The following is a 22,440-nucleotide window of genomic DNA, read 5'->3' as shown; positions in this document are numbered from 1 at the left end:
CTCTGTCCCTCTGTGCATTTTGCCTCCACTGAATTTCCTTTCCTATTTTCTTCCCCTGCTTGAGCGCCGCCATGCGTGTTTACCTCCGCCAGCTCATGTAAATCCCGTTCCGGAGTAATCCCCCGCCACACAATAAGCTAGGGGACCCGGGGCAATACCTGAATGAATGTTACCTCATGTAATAATCTGATCGCATTCCTAGGGCACCGTACTCACTCCGTGAGAACACCCGGGGGAGAAATTATGACCTTGTAAAGGCCGATACGCGTCCGGCAAGAGCCGGTACGTGCACGGTGCTTGCCCGGCAGAGACACGGTAATGAAGAACATTGTACGGTGTCGGCACGGTATCTCGTGATCAAAAACTCTGTCGGGCCGCTCTCGGATAAAATTATTGTCGACTGCGGCTTTTTTGGCCGCTAGCTGGTGCGTGTCGGCGTGGAAAGATGTGCGCTCGTTGACCGCCGACCAGTGCCGATTTTTCCGTGGGCGTGCCGAAGTAACCCAATTCGGCGTGATTCGAGATGTACCGGGCGTTGGTGAGATAGGGCCTTAATCTAGCTAGCTGTTATCCCTTCTTCTCCAGCAGCAAGCACAGCGACAGCAATCAATAAGTCGTGGTTAATGCTGGCCATGTTTGTCAGGGAAAGGCGCACGACGGAGGGACGGAGTGTCTCATCCGTGCCGGGCGGCTGCTGGTTTGGTGACGTAATTTTTAAGTCATTAACGTCAATAGTTAGAATAGTGAACACAATTATTTTTCCATACTTTCATAAACTGAATAAAAAGGGAAAACTTAAATAAATGCCTAAAATAAGAATTTAAGATAATTTTTTTTCTTTACAATGTCCTGTATACCACTCGCTAGAAGAAGCTACGACCACCAGATCAGACGGACTGGAAAGAAGCCGAGACCGACCATCAGGACCGGGAAGAAGCTTCACTGCAGGTAATATAGGCTGCAAAAAAAAAAAAAAAAAAGAAAAGAAAGAGGGAAAAAATATTTATAAGCAAATAATTAACTTATTACTTATTTCAAATTTTTATGTAAAGAACGCCTAAATTTTTTTTTTAATTATTATTTAAAAAAAATAATAATAAATATTATACGTTTTAATGATCGGATGATCGGAATGATTAATCGGAACAGCAGTACTTAAAAAATGATCGGATGATCGGAATCGGATCAGTTGCCCAAAGTGATCGGATGATCGGGGATCGGAACAGCAAAAAAGTGATCGGTGCCCACCACTGATATATATATATATATATATATATATATATATATATATATATATATATATATATATATATATATATATATATATATATATATATTTTTTTTTTTTTTTTTTTTTTTTTTTTTTACGTCGTTGCCTGTTGCGCCGGTAGGCATCTTCCTGGTTGGGCCTGATGGTCGGCCCAAGGCTTCTTCCAGGTGGGGCCTGATGGTCGGCCCAGCCCGTTCTGGCGCAGGCGAGTGTTTATAGTGGCGCCATCTTGCATTGGCTCATGCTGCCCCCCGGAACTCGTTCTTGATTCGCTTGGACGGCTTCTTCGAGAGTCCGGGTTGATGGGCGGTCTTCAGGACAGCATGTGGGTAGTTTTAAGCCACCCGGCGGTGACTGAAAATCCGAGTGGTAGCGTGAGTTCGAACCCGTCGTCCATCACGCAGTGAATGTGGGCCCAGTACGCTACCAGTTCGGTACCCCATATATATATATATATATATATATATATATATATATATATATATATATATATATATATATATATATATATATATATATATATATATATATATATATATATATATATATATATATATATATATATATATATATATATATATATATATATATATATATATATATATATATATATATATATATATATATATATATATATATATATATATATATATATATATATATATATATATATATATATATATATATATATATATATATATATATATATATATATATATATATATATATATATATATATATATATATATATATATATATATATATATATATATATATATATATATATATATATATATATATATATATATATATATATATATATATATATATATATATATATATATATATATATATATATATATATATACATTCAAGGGCACACAAAAAGCAAACATTAATAAAAAAAAAAGCCCGCTACTCACTGCTCCTAAAAAGAATCCAAAGAGGTGGCCGAAAGATAGGTCAGCTTCGGGAGGAGAGGTGTCCTGATACCCTCCTCTTGAAAGAGTTTCAGTCGTAGGCAGGAGGAAATACAGATGAAGGAAGAGTGTTCCAGAGTTTACCAGCGTGAGGGATGAAAGAGTGAAGATTGGGAAAGGCCTGTGTGCTGCAGTGAACTAACAATGACTGATGGTGATTCCCTTCCTCTCCCTTTCCTTTCCCTTCCCCGTCAAAAGGAATCACTACAGACTTAATGATGAGAAATAAAACAACAGTAACAATGATAATGATAATAATAATAATAATGTCTTGCAAATGGCACATGTATCCATAAGTGAAGCACAACCAACTTACTGATTTACACACACACACACACACACACACACACACTCTCTCCAGGCTAGTGATATGCATAGGCAATGTCATGGTAATAGCAGTAGTAATAGTAATAATAGTAATAATAGTAATAATAATAACCCTGGTCATACAACACTGACCTTTTCATTTTTCTTCCTTCTTTTCCTTCTACTTTTTCTTTCTTTTCCTCCTCCTCTTTTTCATTTTCTGTTTTTATTCTTTCTCTTCTTCTTCCTCTTCTTCACTGGCACACAGGACCCCTTCACCACACACACACACACACACACACACACACACACACGCACGCACACATAACACGACACACTCCATATTCTGAAATGTATCATCAGGCTCCCATCGTGACCATTTCCCAAGGCCACTGAGAAGACTAACTGGATTTTCGTGGGTGGTTTTCAAGGTGCAGAACTCATGTAAGCTATCACCAGCATCACTCTGTACCTCTATAGCTCTGTCTCTCGCTACCACCACGACTATTTCCCAAGGCCATAGAAATTAGTTGGGTTTTCATGGGTGGTTTCCCCGTTCAAGATACAAAGGTCGTGTAAAACTGTCACCAGCATCACCAAACAGTCCACAAAAACCCCGGCAGCTTTCACCAAGAGAGGCCTTGCAAACAGGGGGAACTGAGACTCCGAGACGTTTAACCCTTTCATTGCTAATCACCCGCAACGAAACTATCCCCCCAGCCACACTCGGGCAGCCCAGCAGGAGGGGTCTCTTTTAACCGCTGTATCTCAAAAACTATTCATCGCAGCTAAAAAACAAAAATACCATTGGAAAGAGGAGGCCAAGATCTATACGATTTGGTTATGGAAGGCTCTCCTGCAAATGTACAGGCATGTTCCGGGGGTGTTGCCTGTGAAGACGTACATTTGTGAGTGCACAACGGTCAGCCATATTGAGGCAACAACTGAGTAGATCTCTTGATGGGGTGCTGGCAAGGTAGTATTGCCAACTGCAAAATTTACAGTTATTTGGTAAAAAAATCAGTCAGGTGAAGCTATGCAAAAATGCCACTATATTGGACAACAACATCCACCAATTACTCGTCCGTAGATTTTCACTCTTTTCCGTGCTAGGCTGATATGATTTTCCACTATTAGTGGAAAACCCACTGAATTGGCAATGCTGTGGGGTGAGAAATAGTGTTGGAACACTCTCATATATGGGAAATTTGAGTGCGACTGGAGCTCGCAGCGAGCATTTAGCACCACCGGCAAGTTACACTAGTCCTCGCTGTGAGAATTTGGCAACGAAAGGGTTAACAATATGGTCTAGTCCCCCCTCACAACACTAGACCACTTCCCACCATAGCCCCTCTTCCCAACACTTCCCCAGCCCCCTTCACACTGTATATTACAACTCCCAAGACACTCATGACTGCTTTCCAAAGCAGTTCAGCGCCCAAGCGCACACATTTAACAATGCTTTTGTAGGAGTTGTGTGAAACATTTCCAGGGGTAGTTTTATGAGCCTGGTGGTAGTGTGACCCTTCCCCTGTGCCCTGAACCTAAGAAAACTCATTAAAACCCGATGAATCTACTTCCAGGCCTTTGGAAATGGTTGGTGTGAGCGCTGAAGGGCCTGAAAACACCAGGCTCAGTCCACTCAGATCACCCAGCATCCCCACACCAGACTTTTCCATTTTTCTCTATTTTTTATCATTTTTCTTCTCATTTTCTATTATTCTCTTCTTATTTTGTCTTATTTTAACTTTCTTTACATTTTTCTTCTGCTTATTATTATTATTATTATTATTATTATTATTATTATTATTGTTATTACCTGGGTTGTTTGATTGAAATCTTGACCACAGTGCCGGGCAACAACACAGAACAGAAAACTAAACACTCCCTGATATCAACTTCACAAATTTTATTACACACATGTTCAGTCAGCCACACATGGCAGAACAAGACACTGGCCGCCCTGTGCCGGCACCGTGCCGAGGCAGGGTGATGGTTTCAAGCATTTCACAAGGTAAGCCACATGTTTTTTATGTCACCAGTTTCCAGATCATGAGCCAAAGCATTCAGTGTGTGTGCAGTGCAGCCGTGGGATGGCAAGTTCAGTTCATTTGCTTGTTGTAATTGTTGTCCCACCTTGACACTGGCTGCATCAGGTGCCTGAGTCTGTCCTCACGTGGCAAGTTTCTCACCCCTTGAATCATTGTTTTTACGCCTCCGTGGTCTAGTGGTCAGCGTGTCTACCTACGAATTCGCTGGCCCGTTTTTGGATCCCGGCCCGGGCAGTCAGTGTGCTGCTCACCCAGCTGTTAATCCTCCCCCTCAAGCTGGTGGGTGAATGTGTACCCGGGGACACCTGGAGAAGGCAAACTGACGGATGTCACGCTGACCCTGTCCCGGGGTGATGGGTTCCCACACCACACGGTCAAGGGTCAGCGCCCCGGAGATTAGCACCGAGGCCAAGCGCTGCTATAGCGTGTGCCCCCACCTTTACTCCTTTGGTTGGTCCCAGCCGAGTAGTGGCACAGGCAACTGTCTTATAGTGGCGCCATCTCGCTGGACTAAGCCTCACCGCCAGAGCTTCACTTGGTCCTCTTTAGAGTTTGGCTGGAGGGAGTCTGGGTTGATGGGCAGTCATGAGGACAGCACTTTTCTGGGTAGTCTTGGGCCCTCCACACACTCAAATGAACTAAAGGGAAGCTGTTAAAAGGAACAAAAACACCAAATATAGGAAGTGGCAGTAAAGGAAATATTTGAAATATATACACACCTCTATTTTTCAAAGAATCCCGCCACATACACACATGGATGATCCACAACCTTTTCTGATACTTCCATTTGAAGCTGCTGTCATTTTTCTTTGTGCAATTTCTGTGAGGACACGTCCATAACATGGCATGATCTAGGTAGACTGTTAAGAGACTACAGTCCAACCAAATTGTCGAGTCCGTTTGGGCGTTGGCTCCCACGGGTCCATTTCTCCCCTCTGCTCTGCCACACAGTCCAAACACCTATTTTTTCCTCTCATATGTTACCTTTACTTTACATATGAGAGGAAGAGATAGGTGTTGGGACTGTGTGGCAGAGCAGAGGGGAGGAATGGACCCGCGGGAGCCTACGCCCAAACGGACTTGACAATTTGGTTTCACTACAGACACTCGTGGTGTGGCGGTGGGCGTGGCTGGCTGGCTGTGGCTGGCCAGTCTTGGGACACTCCAGCAGTCGGCCAGGCAAGGTATGGCGGGGCAGGGTGAGGCAGGAACACTCCAGCATGGCTTCAAACTAAGATACAGAATTTGGAGCCTTAGTCACTGAATTATTGCCAGTAACCGTGTAGCAGCAACGGGCAAAATTTGTGCTGTGAAATAACCCCCAAAATAGATGATACATAATCTGATCACAAATGCTTTGATATATATTATGAAATGGTTTGTGCGAGTGATGATTTTTTCTCATTTTTCTCGCTTAGAGGGACCATTAAGAAACATGATCCCCGCTGCTACCACCACCAGGTTAATAAAAAAAAATCAAAAATTGACTTAACTAAAAAATCAACAACCCTGATTATTACTGTTTCTTTCTCTTCTCTTTTTCCTCCTTTCTCTTTTCATCTTTCTTTTTCCTCTCTTCTTTTTCTTTCCCTTTTTTTGCTCTTTCTCCGCTTCCTATAATTGTTTCTGTTTTTTTCTCTCATTTTCATTTTCTTGTGCTTGCCATTTATTTAGTCACGGATTCTTACTGCCCTTGTCTTTCCTTTCTTCCCTTCCTCCCTTCACCTTTTTCTTGTTTTCTTTTCCTGTTCTCATTTTTCTCCGATTTTCTTTCCTCCTCCTCCTCCTCCTCCTCCTTTTCCTTTCTTACTTCCTTCTTTAAAATGTCCCTTCACAACACACACAGTCCCTTCACAAGACACAGTCCCTTCACAACACACACACAGGCCCTTCACAACACACACAGGCCCTTCACAACACACACAGTCCCTTCACAACACACACAGTCCCTTCACAACACACACAGGCCCTTCACAAGACACAAGCCCTTCACAACACACACAGGCCCTTCAAAAGACACAAGCCCTTCACAACACACACAGGCCCTTCACAAGACACAAGCCCTTCACAACACACACAGTCCCTTCACAACACACACAGTCCCTTCACAACACACACAGGCCCTTCACAACACACACAGTCCCTTCACAACACACACACAGTCCCTTCACAACACACACAGTCCCTTCACAACACACACACAGTCCCTTCACAACACACACAGTCCCTTCACAACACACACAGGCCCTTCACAACACACAGTCCCTTCACAACACACACACAGTCCCTTCACAACACACACACAGTCCCTTCACAACACACACAGTCCCTTCACAACACACACAGTCCCTTCACAACACACACAGTCCCTTCACAACACACACACAGTCCCTTCACAACACACACAGTCCCTTCACAACACACACAGGCCCTTCACAACACACACAGTCCCTTCACAACACACACACAGTCCCTTCACAACACACACAGTCCCTTCACAACACACACAGGCCCTTCACAACACACACACAGGCCCTTCACAACACACACACAGTCCCTTCACAACACACACACAGTCCCTTCACAACACACACACAGTCCCTTCACAACACACACAGGCCCTTCACAACACACACACAGTCCCTTCACAACACACACACAGTCCCTTCACAACACACACAGTCCCTTCACAACACACACACAGTCCCTTCACAACACACACAGGCCCTTCACAACACACACACAGTCCCTTCACAACACACACACAGTCCCTTCACACCACACAGTCCCCTTCACACACACACAGTCGCTTAACAACACACACAGGCCCTTCACAACACACACACAGTCCCTTCACAACACACACACAGTCCCTTCACAACACACACACAGTCCCTTCACAACACACACAGTCCCTTCACAACACACACACAGGCCCTTCACAACACACACACAGTCCCTTCACAACACACACACACAGTCCCTTCACAACACACACACAGTCCCTTCACAACACACACAGTCCCTTCACAACACACACACAGTCCCTTCACAACACACACAGGCCCTTCACAACACACACAGGCCCTTCACAACACACACACACGCCCAACACAACACACAAGCCCTTCACAACACACACAGCCCTTCACCTTCACAACACACACAGTCCCTTCACAACACACACACAGTCCCTTCACAACACACACACAGTCCCTTCACAACACACACAGGCCCTTCACAACACACACAGTCCCTTCACAACACACACAGGCCCTTCACAACACACACAGGCCCTTCACAACACACACACAGTCCCTTCCCTTCACAACACACACAGGCCCTTCACAACACACACACAGGCCCTTCACAACACACACACAGGCCCTTCACAACACACACACAGGCCCTTCACAACACACACAGGCCCTTCACAACACACACACAGTCCCTTCACAACACACACAGGCCCTTCACAACACACACACAGGCCCTTCACAACACACACACAGTCCCTTCACAACACACACAGGCCCTTCACAACACACACACAGTCCCTTCACAACACACACAGGCCCTTCACAACACACACACAGTCCCTTCACAACACACACACAGTCCCTTCACAACACACAAGCCCTTCACAACACACACACAGTCCCTTCACAACACACAAGCCCTTCACAACACACACACAGTCCCTTCACAACACAGAACAGTCCCTTCACAACACACACAGTCCCTTCACAACACAACACAGAACAGTCCCTTCAAAACATTATCCAAACTTGAGGAAATGAGAAGAGATATAGAAACACACACACACACACACACACACTACCTGATGGCTGTTTTCTTAAGAGCTCCTGACAGACTAGCCACTCCTCCTCCTCCTCCTCCTCCCGCCTCCTCCCTCTCCTCCTCCTCTTCTTCCGAGTCCCAGAAGGGGTTCCTGCCCACCCTAGGCCGCACAGAGGCTGGGAGGGGATGTGTTGGTGGGGTTGGCGAGGTAGTGTTGTCGTGGAGTCCGTTGAGCGTTGGGTACACACCAGGAGTCGTGGCGCCTGTCCCCGGCCACCCCCTCATGCCGTGGTCTATTGGCGGGCCACTCGGTGTGTCTATAGCCTGGTGGGGGTGGGTCGCGGCGCTTATACTTGAGGTGTCGTCGTTTGTCCATGCGTTCGTTTCATTTATACCGTCCGTGCCGTCCGTAGCGCCACGCCCCGGCAGCCACTCGTAGCAGGGGTTGTAGGGTGGGCTGGGGAGGGCCTGGGGTTCATGGGGAGGCAGGGGTTGAGGGGGGTAAGCTAGGTCAGGGGACGAGGCTGAGGTGTCAGGTCGGAAGGTCGTGTCCGTGAAACCTGACCTCTCGTTCGCACTCAGCGGGGTGACGGGGGGCAGGGTGTGTGGGGCATGGGGGGTGGGGGTGGCAGGGGGGACATCCTCGACCAGATTGGGGGCGCTGTTTGAATGTGGGGAGCCCTGGGGTGGGTGAGAGGGGGGGGCGTGCTCCTCCGGCAGTGAGGGGCTGTGGGTGATGGGGGGGTGAGGGTGGGAGGGGGCCGTCGGGGGGTAGCGGTGAGGGGGCGGGTGAGTGGGGGGGCTGTAGGGTGTGGTGGGGTCAGTGGTCGCTGGGCGGAGGGGGCAGCTTGGGGCGCGTGCAGGCCACACGGGATGGCTCGCACCCGCTCCTTGGCATCCTGGACGCACCGCATGGCAGACCCAGCGCCTGGGGGTGAGAGAGTGAAGATGCTGCTTAACTCTTGCATTAGGAATTTAGACAATACAGGGATGAAGGAGTGAAGATGCTGGTTAACTCTTGCATAAGGGATTTGGACAGTATAGGGATGAAGAAGTGAGGGATTTGGACAGTACAGGGATGAAAGAGTGAAAATGCTGGTATACTCTTGCATAAGGGATTTGGACAGTACAGGGATGAAAGAGTGAAAATGCTGGTATACTCTTGCATAAGGGATTTGGACAGTACAGGGATGAAAGAGTGAAAATGCTGGTATACTCTTGCATAAGGGATTTGGACAGTACAGGGATGAAAGAGTGAAGATGCTGGTTTACTCTTGCATAAGGGATTTGAACAGTATAGGGATGAAAGAGTGAAGATGCTGGTTAAGTCTTGCATAAGGGATTTGGACAGTATAGGGATGAAAGAGTGAAGATGCTGGTTTACTCTTGCATAAGGGATTTGAACAGTATAGGGATGAAAGAGTGAAAATGCTGGTTAACTCTTGCATAAGGGATTTGGACAGTATAGGGATGAAAGAGTGAAGATGCTGGTTAACTCTTGCATAAGGGATTTGAACAGTATAAGGATGAAGGAGTGAAAATGCTGGTTAACTCTTGCATAAGGGATTTGGACAGCATAGGGATGAAAGAGTGAAGATGCTGGTTAACTCTTGCATAAGGGATTTGGACAGTATAGGGATGAAAGAGTGAAGATGCTGGTTAACTCTTGCATAAGGGATTTGAACAGTATAAGGATGAAGGAGTGAAAATGCTGGTTAACTCTTGCATAAGGGATTTGGACAGCATAGGGATGAAAGAGTGAAGATGCTGGTTAACTCTTGCATGAGGGATTTGGACAGTATAGGGATGAAAGAGTGAAGATGCTGGTTAACTCTTGCATGAGGGATTTGGACAGTATAGGGATGAAAGAGTGAAGATGCTGGGTTACTCTTGCATGAGGGATTTGTACAATAATAATAATAATAATAATAATAATAATAATAATAATAATAATAATAATAATAATAATAATAATAATAATAATAATAATAATAATAATAATAATAGTAATATCAGTCAATGAATGGGGGCAAACGCTGGGTGCATGTCACCTCGCCCACCCTATGACGCCAAGCCCGGGGATCCCTCCGGGCGAGTCTCCATGCAGGACCCTTCCCAACCTGAGTACCTCCCGGCAGGATCTATCGACTTGCTCAAGCCACGAACTCCGTGGGCGTCCCCTTGGCCTCCTCCACTCAGGATTGTCTCTTACAGAGACAGCTCGATGAGCAGGATCAGCTTCAGGGTAACGTGCCCTGTGCCCGTATAGCCGGAGTTGGCGTTGACGGAATTTGTTTTAACTAATGTGGCAGTGACTCCACCATCGATGGTGGAGAGGCCCTCCACTGAGATTGTGCCCTCTCCAGACGACCCTCCTGCTTCACGGGAGGACGTGTTACCTGCCTCACAGGTTGACTCCCAGCCTGCCCCACAGGATAACCCCCAGCCTGCCTCACAGGCTAACCCCCAGCCTGCCTCACAGGCTAACCCCCAGCCTGCCTCACAGGCTAACCACCGGCCTGCCTCACAGAACAACCGCCAGCCTGCCTCACAGGCTGACCCCCAGCCTGCCTCACAGGCTAACCCCCAGCCTACTTCACAGGCTAACTCCCAACCTGCCTCACAGGACAACTTCCAGCCTGCCCCACTTAACGCTTCTCTTCCTGCTTCACAGGATGTCGGGTTCCAACCTGTAAGGAATGGAGCCAAAGAAGCAGGCAACCAAGGATTTACTGACCCCACTACCTTCAATAGGTTCCAGGTGCTGGCAGACACCATGGAGGATGAGTTCGAGACTCGCTTAGTTGGGGACTCCATGGTGCGTGGCCAGCTGGTTGAGTTCTGTGGTCGTTCATCATCAAACGGCCGCAGAAAACGTTACTGCTATCCAGGTGTTAGATTGGACGACATCACCGCAGCGTGCGATGATGTCATGAGAAATGCCGACCGAAACACCCTCTTTGTCATTCACGCTGGGCCAAATGACGAAAGACAACCCGTTCTGAGGAACTGCTTGAGAAATACCGCATGATCAAGCAGTATAAACGTAAAACGGATGCCGTAACATCATAATTTCAGGAATCCTCCCGAGGGTCGGTGCCGAATCTAGCTTTTACAGTAAGGCCTTCAGCACAAACAACAGACTTCAGTCCCTTTGCTCACAAGAAAACGTCCAGTTCGCTAACTTGTGGAACAATTTTTACTACGACTCAGACTTGTTCCTTCCTGATGGCATTCACTTAAACCCTGTTGGAGCAGCCCGTTTCGGGAGGCTGCTCTGTGACCAAGTGGCTCTTCGAAAGCCAAAAAACGCAAAGGCGAGAACACCAGCAGCTCCACCGTAAGGGTGCACTCAACCCGCAAAACTCCCGATTCGAATCACATTAAAGCTTGCTATGTAAACGCTCGTAGCCTACGTAACAAATTTGAAGACTTAGAGGTCCTCGCAGCTACAAATCATTACCACATCATCGGAGTCACAGAATCTTGGATAGACACTTCAAATAGAGATTTCATTGCGGAATATAGATTACCGGGTTATACCATCTTTAGTCATGAAAGAGAGAACAGACAGGGTGGAGGCGTTATCTTTTATATCCACAACTCTCTCCATCCAGTATCCGTGAAAACAGATATTATAACCAATGTAGACACGGTCTTCATTGAAATTAAAAATAAATCTCGTAAAATAGTAATTGGGCTTATCTACAGACCGCCAAGGCAGACTCTTGATATCAACCACGCATTAAGTGAATTATTATTAGAAACAAGTAGCAGTTGCGAGGCAGTAATTGTTGGGGACTTTAACTGGCCAGTGAAAAGATGGGGTGAACCGTTGAACTGTCATACAGGGCTCGACCTGTACACAAATTTACTAGAAAGTGATTTACATCAACACGTTCAAGAACCGACTCGGGAAAATAATATACTTGACCTTATCTTTTCAACAACAGCTGATCTAGTTAACGAAGTAAATGTTGGTCCAATTTTTAGTTCTAGCGATCACCGAACAATCACATTCAGCATCAATATGAAAGAAAGTAAAGTAACTCCTAGTAAAGAAAAGGTGCCTGATTATCAGAGAGCGAATTTCATAAGACTCCGATCAATTCTAAATAATTCTGACTGGACTGAAATCTCGGCGGAAACAGATATTGATAAATCTTGGGGGCCTTCACCACAATATTGAACAATGCCATAAGCATGTGCGTACCCTATCGTAACAGACGTTCAGCTTCTAAGAAGAAACCCAAATGGTGGAATAACGAAATTCAAAATACTCTTAAAAAACGCGTATACAATAGGTACATATCAACTCAGAGCGAGGCTGACAAACTAGAGTTGGACAGAATTCGCCGCGAAACCAAGAAATTAATAAAACGAAGCAAGAAAAATCTTGAAGAATATATAGCGGAAACAAGTAAATCTAATCCTAAAGAATTTTTCAGCTATGTAAATAATAAAAGTCACTCACTTGTGGTATCGGACCGCTAATGAAAATGGTAACCACACGAGCCACGAAAATGAAATGGCTACAATCCTAAATAACTTTTTTCGCATCCGTATTTACCCATTTAAGATTGTTTATCACCTCAACCGCTGGAGGTTAGAAGGACCGAAAAGATGTTAAGTGGCGTGCTCATCAGAAAGTGACATTTTACGCACAATTGAAAAGATTAAAGTAAGCAAAGCTCCTGGTCCAGACAAAATTACCCTAGGGTCTTAAAAGAAATCAAACATCAAATTTGTAAACCGCTCTCCATCATATTCAATAAATCTTTAACAGCTGGAAAAGTTCCACGGATTGAAACTTGCAAATGTCACACCAATTTTCAAAGGGTGACAAGTCTCATCAATGAAACTATCGACCAATTAGCCTGACATCTATTGTTTGTAAGTTAATGGAGACTATCATTCGCGACAATATGGTGAAATTCTTCCAAGAAAATAATATAATAAATAATTCGCAACATGGCTTCCGTAGTAAACGTCAGGTTTGACTAACTTGCTTGATTTTTTTCACTATATTTTGAGGTGTTCGATGAAGGCAGATCAGTAGATATCATATATCTGGATTTTCAAAGGCATTTGATAAGGTCCCCCACCAACGATTGCTCAGCAAACTACTGGCGACGGTATCTCGGGTAACATTCACAATTGGCTTGCGGACTGGCTCTCTGAGCGGAAACAGAGAGTAGTTCTAAGCGGTGTTACATCTAACTGGCTCGATGTCAAAAGCGGCGTACCTCAAGGATCAGTGCTTGGCCCCATGCTCTTCTTAATTTATGTTAATGATATCGATGATGGGCTCACTTGCAAAGTATCAAAATTTGCTGATGACACAAAATTGCTAGTAAAGTAACTGCGACACTTTCGACGAAGAAGCTTTACAATCAGATATAGATCGACTTGCACGTTGGGCCAATCAATGGCAAATGAAATTTAACGTTGAGAAATGTAAAGTGTTGCACATCGGAAAAATAACAATCAGCGTTCGATGCGTAATGAATGGCCAACAACTTTCTGCAGTAAGTAAGAAAAGGATCTTGGAATCACTATATCAAGCGATTTAAAGCCCGGTCAGCATTGTTCAGAGGTAGTTAAAACTGCAAACAAATTGGTTGGCTTCATCGGACTCTTTAATAATAAATCGGAAAAAGTAATATTAAAACTGTATAATTCGTTGGTTCGACCCCGTCTTCTGTGTACAGTTTTGGTCTCCCTACTACCATAGAAAAGTTGGAACGGGTCCAACGCTAACTTCCTAGGTTGAAATTTGTCATATGAACCTTAAAGTAAATTTATTCAGCCTATCAAAACGAAGAATGCCCGATCTAATAGAAGTGTTTAAAATGTTCGTTCAGTGATATTAATGCGGAAGATTACTTTACAATTGATCGATCAAATAGAACAAGAAGAAATCCTTTGAAGATAAGTGGTAAAAGATTCTCGTCGCCAGCTCACTTCTTCTTCAATCGAGTTGTTAATGTTTGGAACTCTCTACCTTGTGATGTCGTTGATAGTACAACAGTTACGGCCTTCTAGATTAGACAAGTGTTTTGAATCCAACCAACCTAAGATATTACTCATTGTCGTAATAACGTTAAGTTCTTTCGAATACTGGTGTCCTTGTCCTTTTATCCCCCTTAGTGGTAGCAGTAATGGTAGTTCTTTCCTCTTTCCTACATAAATTCCATGCAGTTTTCTTCCTCCCTTCCTTTCCCTTCCCCTCCCATCCCTTCCCTTTCCCACCCTTCTGTTCCCTTCCCTTCCCTTCCAATACCATCCCTTCTGTTCCCTTTCCTTTCCTTCCCCTCCCTTCCCACCCAATCCCATCCCTTTCTTTCCCATCCCTCTCCTTCTCTCCCTAACCTAACCTAACCTAACCAAACGTACCCTAACCTAACCTAACCTAACGTACCCTAAGCTGACTGACCTGTGTACTTGATGCCCTGCAGGTCCCGGTCGTGCACGTCGGGAAGCTGGGCGGCGATGTCCCTGTGAGCGGTGAAGATGACCAGACACTTGTGGGCCAGGTCACAGTACGCCGCGCTGAGCCGGAGCAACCCCTCCTTCACGCGGATCATCTTGACCGCCTCGTTCTCACCCGTCCGCTCCACCACTGGGGTACGGAAGGGGGTGAGTGAGGGGTATGGCAGAGGGGGGGAGAGAGAAGGAAGGGGAGGGAAATGGAGGGAAAGGGAATAGGAAGGAAGAGGAGAGAAAGAGGAGGGGAAGGATGGGAAGGAAGGGGAGGGGAGGGAAATGGAGGGAAAGGGAAGGAAGGGGAGAGAAAGAGAAGGGGAAGGATGGGAAGGAAGGGGAGGGGAGGGAAATGGAGGGGAAGAAGAGGAAGGGGAGTGAAAGAGAAGGGAAGGAAGAGGGAAGGAAGGGAAGGAAGGAAGGGAAGGAGGGAAATGGAGGAAGAGAAGGTGGGAAGGAAGGAGGAAAGGAAGGAGGAGGGAAATGGAGGGAAGAAGAGGAAGGAGGGAAGAGGAGGGAAGGAAGGAAGGGAGGGAAGGAAGAAGAGGGGAAGGATGGAAGGAAGGGAAGGAAAGGAAGGAAGAGAGGAAGGGGAGGATGGGAAGGAAGGAAGGAGAAGGAGGGAAGGGAGGAAGGAAGGGGAGGTGAGAGAAGAGAAGGGAAGGATGGGAAGAAGGAGGAAGGGAGGGAAGGAAGGGAAGGAAGGTAGGGAAGGAAGGGGTGAGAGAGAAAGGAAGGGAAGGGATGGGAAGGAAGGGAGGGAGGGAGGGAAAAGGAAGGTAGGAAGGAAGGGAGGTGGAGAGGAAAGAAGGAAGGATGGAAGGAAGGAGGGAGGAAATGGAGGGAAAGGGAAAGGGAAGGAAGGGGAAAGAGAGGGAAGGGAAGGGAGGTGAGAGAAAGAGAAGGGGAAGGATGGGAAGGAAGGAGGGAGGAAATGGAGGACAAATAATAATAATAATAATAATAATAATAATAATAATAATAATAATAATAATAATAATAATAATAATAATAATAATAATAATAATAATAATAATAATAATAATAATAATAATAATAATAATAATAATAATAATAATAATAATAATAATAATAACAACAACAATACAGTCGTCCCTCAAATAGTACGGTTTTGGTTTTATACGGGTTGTCATGGAAGAATTTTTGTAGGATTCTTAAATTTCCCGCTTGTCACACCAAGTAGCTGACAGCACCCATAAGCGTTCGAGTAAGATGTTCACCTTGCAGAAGATTTCAGATTTAGGAGAAGTTACGTTTTGGGATGAGTTACATTGTGGTAGGGAGAGCATACCAGTTTTTTTTTTTTTTTTTTTTTTTTACAACAAAGGAGGCAGCTCAAGGGCACACAAAAAAAAGAAAACAATAATAAAAAAAAAGCCCGCTACTCGCTGCTCCTAAAAAAGAAACAAAAGAGGTGGCCGAAAGGAAGATCAAATGCGGGAGGAGAGGTGTCCTGATACCCTCCTCTTGAAAGAGTTCAGTCGTAAGCAGGAGGAAATACAGATGAAGGAAGATTGTTCCAGAGTTTACCAGCGTGAGGGATGAAAGAGTGAAGATGCTGGTTAACTCTTGCATAAGGGGTTTGGACAGTATAGGGATGAGCATGAGTAGAAAGTCGAGTGCAGCGGGGCCACGGGAGGGGGGGAAGCATGCAGTTAGCAAGTTCAGAAGAGCAGTCAGCGTGGAAATATCGATAGAAGATAGAAAGAGAGGCAACATTGCGGCGGAATTTAAGATGTAGAAGACTATCTGTATGAGGAGGAGAGCTGATGAGACGAAGAGCCTTAGCCTCCACTCTGTTCAGAAGAGCTGTGTGAGTGGAGCCCCCCCACACAAGAGTGCTGCAAGAGTGGAGATAAGGGCCGTGCTTTTAAACCTCGTCGTTGCTATGGTAACGGCGTCTCACTCGCAGCAAAATGGCGTACGCTGATCTTCCTGGCGACGTTTAACATGCATTCTAGCTGTCCTGACTGATGAACTCCTTACAACAGAAGATGAAAAGGAAGCTGCAGTGGTTATGGTGGCACAGAGAGCTGAAATGCAATGGAAACACTTATATGTGTTTGTTTGGGTCGCCATGTTTGCTGATGACGTCATCACAACACGAAGGCGCTCCACCTCTCAAAGCCGGGAGCCTGCGGACGTGCCGAGTTGGCAACTCATGCTGCCGTGTCACGCGTTTGAGAGCACTCGGGACGTTTCGAGTCATGATTCCCTATCTCAAACGCAGCCCAGGAGTGTTTCTAAGGGGGGCACTAATTTTATACGGATTTTCCAATAGTATGGGGGTCCTGGGTCCCTAACCCCCGTACTATTTGAGGGACGACTGTAATAATAATGATGATATGTAATGCCTCCTTGTATTTTTGTGCCTACATATGTATATTTTGTATCTGTGTATGTTATATTTTAGTGTGAATTATTGTTAAGGAATGCCAGACCACGTAGAAAATGGAGGCAGGGGAAGGAAACGGGAAAGCAATTTAACCGTGTAGCAGCGACGGGCTAAATTTGTGGCTTTACCGTGTAGCAGCAACGGGCTAAATTTGTGCCATGATATAAACTCCCCAAAATAGATGATACATAATCTGATCACAAATGCTTTGATATATATTATGAAATGGTTTGTGTGAGGGGTGATTTTTTCTCATTTTTCTTGCTTGGAGGGACCATTATGAAACATGATATCCGCTACTACCACCGGGTTAAGAGAGCACCTGGAGGAGATTAAGAATGACGCGCCTGACAGGATGCTTGACGTCACAGAATTGGGATGAGGCGCCTTCAAGTATGTTTGACGTCATGAATTAGAGAGGCATGACCAGAGGAGAGATGTGTCGCAGAACGAGGAAAGAAATCACTGCCAGAGGAGAGACGGGAGGGTGAGCATCTGGGGTCACGGTGTGGGGGTGTGTGTGGGAGCTGTGGAGATAGGTTAGTGGAGGTGTTTGTTTTTTGGTTTTTTTGTTTACATCTTCACCTATTGCATCAGTGGGCTTGCTTGAGGGGCCTGGATGGTATTCGGCCCCAGCCCATCATGGCGCAGGCAAGTGTTTATGGTGATGGTGTATTGGAGAGTCTAGGAGATTGGGTGTGCATGTGTACAGGAATTGTGGTGTGGAGATTTTGGTGGTTATACCTTGGTGAGGGGGGGGGGGGGAGAGAGAGAGAGAGAGAGAGAGAGAGAGAGTGAAGGAAGGAAGGAAAGATTATGATAGTGTGTGTGTGTGTGTGTGAGAGAGAGAGAGAGAGAGAGAGAGAGAGAGAGAGAGAGAGAGAGAGAGAGAGAGAGAGAGAAAAGGAGAGAGAAGGAAGAATGAAAAGGAAGGAGATAAAGGAAAGGAAGGGAAGGAAAAGGAAGGGAAGGAAGGAAGGAAGGAAGGAAAAGAAGGAAGGAAGGAAGGGGAAGGGAAGGGAAGGGAAGGAGTAGGAAAAATTCAGAGGGAAGGGAAGTTAGTCAGTGTGTGTGTGTGTGTGTGTGTGTGTGTGTTTACCGTCTAGGTGCGCCAAGTCCCTCGATCGTTCCGCCTGTCCGAGCTTCTCCTTCAGCATGCAAACCTCATCCACCGGGGCCTGTGGGGGGGGGGAGGAGGCTTAAGTCTCTCTCTCTCTCTCTCTCTCTCTCTCACCTTCTTACTCGCTCTCTTCAGATCCCTCCTCAGCTTCCCCTCGCGTTGCTCCCTCAAGCTCAGCACCTCCCTGGCATCCGTGACGTGCTTCTCTCCCTCAAGAATCAGCTCATACTGTGTCCTGTACTCCTTGAGCTGGTCTGGAAAGAAAGGGAGTTTGAGGGTGGGAAGGAAAGGGATGGGAGGGGAGGAAGATGGGAAGGGAAAGGGAAGAAAGGGTAGGGAAGGGAAGGGAAAGGGAAGAAAAGGAAGGTGTGTGGAGGGGAAGGAAAGGAAGGGAGGGAATGGAAAAGGAAAGGGAAGGAAAGAGAAGGGGTGTGGAGGGAAGGGAAGGAAGGGATGGGAAGGGAAGGAAGGAAAGGAAAGGAAGGAAGGGGAAAGGGAGGGAAGGGAAGGAAGGGGTGTGGAGGGGAGGGGTGGGAAGGAAAGGGAAGGGAAGGAAGGAGAAGGAAAGCGATGGGAAGGGAAGGAAGGGGAAAGGAAAGGGAAGGAAGGGGAAAGGGAGGGAAGGGAAGGAAGGGGTGTGGAGGGGAGGGGTGGGAAGGAAAGGGAAGGGAAGGAAGGAGAAGGAAAGGGATGGGAAGGCAAGGAAGGGAAGGAAGGAGAAAGGAAAGGGATGGGAAGGGAAGGAAGGGGAAGGAAAGGGAGGGGAAGGAAAGGGAGGGGGAAGGGAAGGAAGGGGAAGGGAAGGGAAGGAAGGGGAGGGGAAGGGAAGGAAGGGAAGAAAAGAAGGAATCACAAAGCCTAACAAATTCACGGTAAATATTCTCAAATTTTAAAAGAAATGTAAATCAAATTAAAAAGAACTTACTCTCTCTCTCTCTCTCTCTCTCTCTCTCTCTCTCTCTCTCTCTCTCTCTCTCTCTCTCTCATAATATCATAATCTTTTCCTCTTTCCTTCTTTCCTTCACCTCTTTCCTTTCCTTTCCTCTCTCTCTCTCTCTCTCTCTCTCTCTCCCACACACCTGCAAAGTCCTTCTGCACCTCTGACCACAGCACGGACAGCTCTGCCAGGTGTGCAAAGGTCTCCTCAATGGCTCTGTTCTCCTGGCCGCCACCCCCGCCACCACCTCCGCCACTGCTGCCGCCACCCGCCCAGCGCAGGAGGTCATCTGCCGCTGTGGCCTGGGCTAGTGCAAAGGCCTTGAAGCTGGCCCGCACCTCCCCCAGCTGCGATATCACCATCTGAAGGTCCCCATGGCCACTAGACAGAGAGCGCAGCTTCACGCCAGACCTGGGGAGGGAAGGGAAGGGGTGAGAGGGGAGCCTTGCTGGGGGAGGGAAGGGAAGGGGTGAGAGGGGAGCCTTGCTGGGGGAGGGAAGGGAAGGGGTGAGAGGGGAGCCTTGCTGGGGTAGGGAAGGGAAGGGGTGAGGGGGGAGCCTTGCTGGGGGAGGGGAAACTATCTATTTATCAATCTCTATCCCCAACGCCCCGCTCCCTTGCAAGAACTTCTCTCCAGGGGGTGGCTGCAGCAGCAGTGTCTCCATCTCTCCCTGTTCTGGCACTCTGTGATGCGCTGGGCACACACAGAGGGGTCTCACTCCTGGAAGCGATAATCATTCCACGGGAAATCGGAAAAGTACATCCTCAGGTCGTCCCACCGAGCTGAAACAAAATGCCAGAAGCATCGCCTCTTTGGTGGGTCCAGAGGGTGTACAGGAGCAATAGGACAGGATACAGAAATAAGGTTATGATCGGAGGAGCCCAACGGAGAAAACAGTTTGACAGAGTAAGCAGAAGGGTTAGAGGTAAGAAAAAGACCTAGTATGTTGGGCCGGTCTCCAAGACGGTCGGGAATACGTGTAGGGTGCTGAACCAACTGCTCTTGATCGTTGAGGAGAGCAAAGTTGTAGGCTTGTTCACCAGGCTGGTCAGTGAAAGAGGATGAAAGCCAAAGCTGGTGGTGAACAGTGAAGTCTCCTAGGATGTCTTCTTTCCCAGTGTTACCCCAATGTCTTCTTACCCTAGTGAATGTCACATATCTTTTTACCCCAATGATCCCAGATTTCAAGCTGTACCCTAATGTTCATCGGGGTAAATAATCTGGGGTAACAATGGAGTGGGTTGGGGTATATTGGGGTAGAAAGATATGCCCTTCCCTTCCCTTCATTTCCCCTCCCTTCCTCCTCCACTTTCCTTTACCTCCCTTATTTTCCTCCTCCACTTCCCTCTCTTTTCCTCTCCCTTCCCTTCCCTTTCTCCTCCTTGTGTCTCCCTTCCCCTCTAGTTTCCTCCCTTTGTTTCCTTCCTTCCTTTTCTTTCTCCCTTCCTCTCTAAGTTTCCTCCCTCCCTTCCTGTTCCCTCCCTTTCCTTCCCTCCCCTCCTCTCTAGTTTCCTCCCTTTATTTTCCTTCCTTCCCTCCCTTTATCTCCCTTCCTCTCGTTTCCTCCCTTCCCTTCCTCTCGTTTCCTCCCTTCCCTTCCTATCGTTTCCTCCCTTCCCTTACAATGTTTCCACCCTTCCCTTACAATGTTTCCTCCCTTCCCTTACAATGTTTCTTCCCTTCCCTTACAATGTTTCCTCCCTTCCCTTACAATGTTTCCTCCCTTCCCTTACAGTGTTTCCTTCCTTCCCTTACAATGTTTCCTCCTTCCCATACAATGTTTCCTCCCTTCCCTTAAAGTGTTTCCTCCTTCCTTTACAATGTTTCCTCCCTTCCCTTACAATGTTTCCTCCCTTCCCTTACATTGTTTCCTCCCTTCCCTTACAGTGTTTCCTCCCTTCCCTTACAATGTTTCCTCCCTTCCCTTACAATGTTTCCACCCTTCCCTTACAATGTTTCCTCCAATGTTTCCTCCCTTCCCTTACAATGTTTCCTCCCTTCCCTTACAATGTTTCCTCCCTTCCCTTACAATGTTTCCTCCTTCCCTTACAATGTTTCCACCCTTCCCTTACAATGTTTCCTCCAATGTTTCCTCCCTTCCCTTACAATGTTTCCTCCTTCCCTTACAATGTTTCCTCCCTTCCCTTACAATGTTTCCTCCCTTCCCTTACAATGTTTCCTCCCTTCCCTTACAATGTTTCCTCCCTTCCCTTACAGTGTTTCCTCCCTTCCCTTACAATGTTTCCTCCCTTCCCTTACAGTGTTTCCTCCCTTCCCTTACAATGTTTCCTCCCTTCCCTTACAATGTTTCCTCCCTTCCCTTACAATGTTTCCTCCCTCTCTCCCTCCCCTCCCTTTGTCTACCATTCCTCTAGTTTCCTCCCTTTATTTCCCTTCCTTCCCTCCCTTCCCTTTATCTCCCTTCCCTTACAATGTTTCCTCCCTCTCTCCCTCCCCTCCCTTTGTCTACCATTCCTCTAGTTTCCTCCCTTTATTTCCCTTCCTTCCCTCCCTTCCCTTTATCTCCCTTCCTCTCGTTTCCTCCCTTCCCTTCCAATGTTTCCTCCCTTCCTCTGTAAATTTCCTCCCTTCCTCCCCTCCCTTTGTCTACCATTCTTCTAGTTTCCTCCCTTTGTTCCTCTCCCTGTTTCCTCCCTTTGTTTCCTTCCCTCCTTCCCTTCCTCCCTTTCTCCCTCCCTTGCCCCCCACTGTTTCCTCCGTCCCGCCTCACCTCCTGATGGCCTTGCTCGCCTTGTCCATCGCGGCGTCGAGGAGAGGGACCAAAATACCCTTGACGGCTGGCTACCTCCGCCTCGCCATGTTGTTGTGCTGGGATGGGTGCGGCGGGCGGCGGGCGGCGGCGGGATGGGTGCAGAATGCCGCCATCAAGGTATAGAGTTGGCGTGTAGTAGAGTGCGCAGCGCCAACCTTACCCCCGGCCCAGTGCTGAAGCTGAAGCCGTCTCTCTCTCTCTCTCTCTCTCTCTCTCTCTCTCTCTCTCTCGTTTCCCCCTTCAACCATACGGATTTTCCCTTTCATGGTGACAAGGAAAAAAGTAGCCAAAACACTAAATTT

The 22,440-nt window shown here is 46.6% G+C and overlaps 1 protein-coding gene across 1 annotated transcript; it reads right to left on the bottom strand.

Moving 5' to 3' along the window:
• Nucleotides 1-2,487: 2,487 nt before the first annotated feature.
• Nucleotides 2,488-22,304, bottom strand: LOC126988323 (protein enabled homolog). The gene is made up of 8 exons (XM_050846380.1): nucleotides 22,097-22,304; nucleotides 19,507-19,775; nucleotides 18,542-18,681; nucleotides 18,407-18,485; nucleotides 14,845-15,030; nucleotides 9,277-9,336; nucleotides 8,449-9,238; nucleotides 2,488-5,838 (listed from the first exon to the last, which is right to left on the bottom strand). The coding sequence occupies exons 1-8, from the start codon at nucleotides 22,123-22,125 to the stop codon at nucleotides 5,568-5,570; spliced, it is 1,824 nt and encodes a 607-aa protein (XP_050702337.1). The 5' UTR covers nucleotides 22,126-22,304; the 3' UTR covers nucleotides 2,488-5,567.
• Nucleotides 22,305-22,440: the final 136 nt, after the last annotated feature.

This window comes from Eriocheir sinensis, chromosome 69, assembly GCF_024679095.1.
Source record: "Eriocheir sinensis breed Jianghai 21 chromosome 69, ASM2467909v1, whole genome shotgun sequence".
Classification (NCBI taxonomy): domain Eukaryota; kingdom Metazoa; phylum Arthropoda; class Malacostraca; order Decapoda; family Varunidae; genus Eriocheir; species Eriocheir sinensis.
This window is presented reverse-complemented; position numbering and strand designations above follow the sequence as displayed.

Excerpts from the sequence above, each read along its gene's own strand:
- LOC126988323 (XM_050846380.1), bottom strand. The coding sequence starts at position 22,125 with ATGGACAAGGCGAGCAAGGCCATCAGGAG. Across the intron at positions 9,337-14,844 it reads GCAGGGCATCAAGTACACAG|GCGCTGGGTCTGCCATGCGG; the intron begins GTCAGTCAGCTT and ends TCTCACCCCCAG. Across the intron at positions 5,839-8,448 it reads CTTAAGAAAACAGCCATCAG|TTTGAAGCCATGCTGGAGTG; the intron begins GTAGTGTGTGTG and ends TCTGTATCTTAG.